This window comes from Eimeria mitis, genomic scaffold (assembly GCF_000499745.2).
Source record: "Eimeria mitis Houghton genomic scaffold, Emh_scaff124, whole genome shotgun sequence".
Classification (NCBI taxonomy): domain Eukaryota; phylum Apicomplexa; class Conoidasida; order Eucoccidiorida; family Eimeriidae; genus Eimeria; species Eimeria mitis.
In genome coordinates this window covers 1-2580 of record NW_013568392.1, presented here as the reverse complement: position 1 = coordinate 2580, position 2580 = coordinate 1, and the positions used below count along the sequence as shown (strand labels likewise).

At 50.9% G+C, this 2580-nt stretch overlaps 1 protein-coding gene across 1 annotated transcript in view; it reads right to left on the bottom strand.

Annotated features, from left to right (window-relative positions):
- The window catches only part of EMH_0088010 (uncharacterized protein), a gene marked incomplete at both ends in the record, with an annotated part of 3943 nt that extends 1503 nt beyond the window's left edge, over positions 1–2440 (bottom strand). The window contains 8 exons of the mRNA XM_013494655.1: positions 292–469; positions 564–705; positions 875–909; positions 1021–1152; positions 1257–1345; positions 1650–1847; positions 2017–2106; positions 2365–2440. Coding sequence (XP_013350109.1) covers positions 292–469; positions 564–705; positions 875–909; positions 1021–1152; positions 1257–1345; positions 1650–1847; positions 2017–2106; positions 2365–2440 — 940 coding nt within the window. The remainder of the gene's footprint in view (positions 1–291; positions 470–563; positions 706–874; positions 910–1020; positions 1153–1256; positions 1346–1649; positions 1848–2016; positions 2107–2364) is intronic.
- Positions 2441–2580: the final 140 nt, after the last annotated feature.

Genomic DNA, 2580 nt, shown 5'->3' with positions numbered 1-2580 from the left:
TGCAGAAGTGACCCGGCGGGCATGCCACCGCATTGGTCTTGGCACTCCCCTCAGGACAATAGTAGCCGTCGGCGCACCTTCCTGTTACTTCAGGCTGTCCTTGTCCCTGGCAGGCAAAGCCTAAAGACAACTAACCACAGACACCATTGAGTCGAACTCGCCAGCTGCTGCTCCGCTTTAACGGCATTGCTCGCAGAAAGGCTCCTTTGCAGAGTAGAGCGATTCAAATGCTGCAAGGGTCAGGCTTGCGTTGCGTGCTTTCCACAAAGAAGTGAATGCTTCCAGGCTAACCAGCAGGACATGGTATGCAGTCGTCCTCTGTGGAGCCTCCTTCGCTGTTTGAAAAAGTGCCTTCAGGACAGGGGACCTCCGTGGAGCTTTCACCCCTGTCTGCCGGAGATACATATACTTTGCGAACTCGCTTGTTCCCACTGTCCAAGATGTACAATGTAGTAGTTGCGCTTCCAAGCTGCGGCACACACAGAACGTTACCTTAGCGTCGGGGGTGAGGTCGTAGCTGACCAGTTACTCAGGCACCATCCGTTGCTGCGAGGATTTAGTACCTGATCGGCGACTGCAAATCCTGTGGGGCTGTCGATAGCGGCCTCTGGGGCTGGGATAATTCTTCCATCGCCAGTGAAGCCTTTAGTTCCTGTTCCCAATATTTGCTCTAGGCGGTGGGTTTGCAAGTCCAGCTTCCAGATTCTGAAAAAGCAGTCAAGAGTGGCATGAAGTACGCGAGAAACAGTCATTTGTCTGTATGACGGCCGACCCGAAATAATACATGCGCATGCAATGCCCTTCGTGCAAGAGCAGGCCAAACGAGGTAGGTATACTTGTGGAAGGTGGCACGCGACCGGTGGTTAGAACTTACATGTGCTTTGTGGAGTCTGCTAGAAACAATGTTGGCTGCAGATTCAACAGTTGACATGCGCAGCAACTTCGGGATAAACTCAAACACACGAGTTTGCAGAATTCGCAGACCTGCATTCACTGCCTGCCAACGACGTGCATTCTTACGTTAGCTAGCTTCCCGTAAGCCATGGAAGTTATATCCCCGAGGACGTAGTCAAGGTCCGACTCTTTCATGGTTCGTAAGAGGGGTGGGTGAATTTCCAGTACCTCCACTTGATCGTCGAGGGCCCGGATGATCTAAAGAGTGCAAACAAACGAGCCTAGAGAGCCATGTTTGTTTCGTGCTCTAACGCAAGTGTACGGTACCAATATCTGGATCAAGTAGCTTCGATTGAACGTACTCTAGAGTTCCCGCTGTTGCCGTCAGCGACGTAAATCTCGCCGTCTAGGGAAACGGCGACAGCACGCGGGTTGTTCAGTTCTATGTCCGCTGCAAACACACGGCCGTATGCACATAACCGCCAAAATGTTTTGATTAGGATTTCTGTTCATTGGACAAGCAGGCGTTCGTTTGAGCTCAAAACGAGTGGGGGCGTGACTCATTGCAGTATTTCTCTTGATTATCCTATCCACGAAACAGTCGATGGACGCCTCCATCTGGGATCGAAGCATCGTCTCGTGAAGTTCTGGAATAAGTAGCAGCATGAAACTAAATATTTACACCGAGACACAACTCGCCGGTACTGGCTGCAGCTGCTCGTTAAATCGGTATCCCCGCACGTATGCGGACCTACCTGTGGCTCCTTGTCCTACAACATCCGTTTTTGTTTGGGCCCGTATGTTAATGGACGATACTTTGTTCGCAGCTGCTTCAGCGACATAAAGTGTCGCGCCATCGAGAGAAAGGCACAATCCCGCAGGGGAGGACAAGTTGCTTACGAGATCACTTTCAGTTTTTTCGTTCAAGTTGATTGCCACGACCTTGCCAGCACCTGTAGGGCAAGAAGGCGGACACGTTAGTGAACGAACAGAAGTCTAAATACACGTTTCGAGCTCATCACGGTGAAGGTGACGTGGATTGATTGCACTGATCGTTGTTCACAACCGGCTATTCCGGGAGTAGACCACTAACCAAGCCCTGCATCGTGTAGATCCACCCACCAGACTGCGACACATAAAGCGTATTTCCATCGTCAGATACTGCTACGCCTTCTGGTTGGGTAACTCCTGTTTTAATGTCAGTAAGAACTCCTGAAAACGCAACTCAGCATAGTTTCGAGCGCCGTGTCGCCATTCTGCTTTGAAATCCTTATCCAATTGACGTTGGACGCACTTGCGCATCCGAGTGAATGTCCATGGTGCCGGCGATGTGCAACAGTTTTCATGGCCACCAAGAAACTGCTACAGAGAGCAGTCGAGCTAGCAGGGTGGCGGTGCCAAGAGCTCGTGCGATTTATATCTGCCAACCTACAGTACTGCGACAGAAAGAGCACCGATTGACAAGATTACCTGTGGTTAGATGAATGGTGCTGATGCGGCCACCAGTGGAGTCTACTACCACCAATTCTCCTCTTGCGATATTCATTGCTACTGCTTTTAGAGTGGTAAACGTTGCTTCTTTTGCTTGGCCTCCGGTACCACTAGACCCAGCAGCGCCAGTGCCCGCAATTGTGTCAACAAGGGAGCCTGATACACAATGTAGAATACAGGCGATTTCTGTCCACC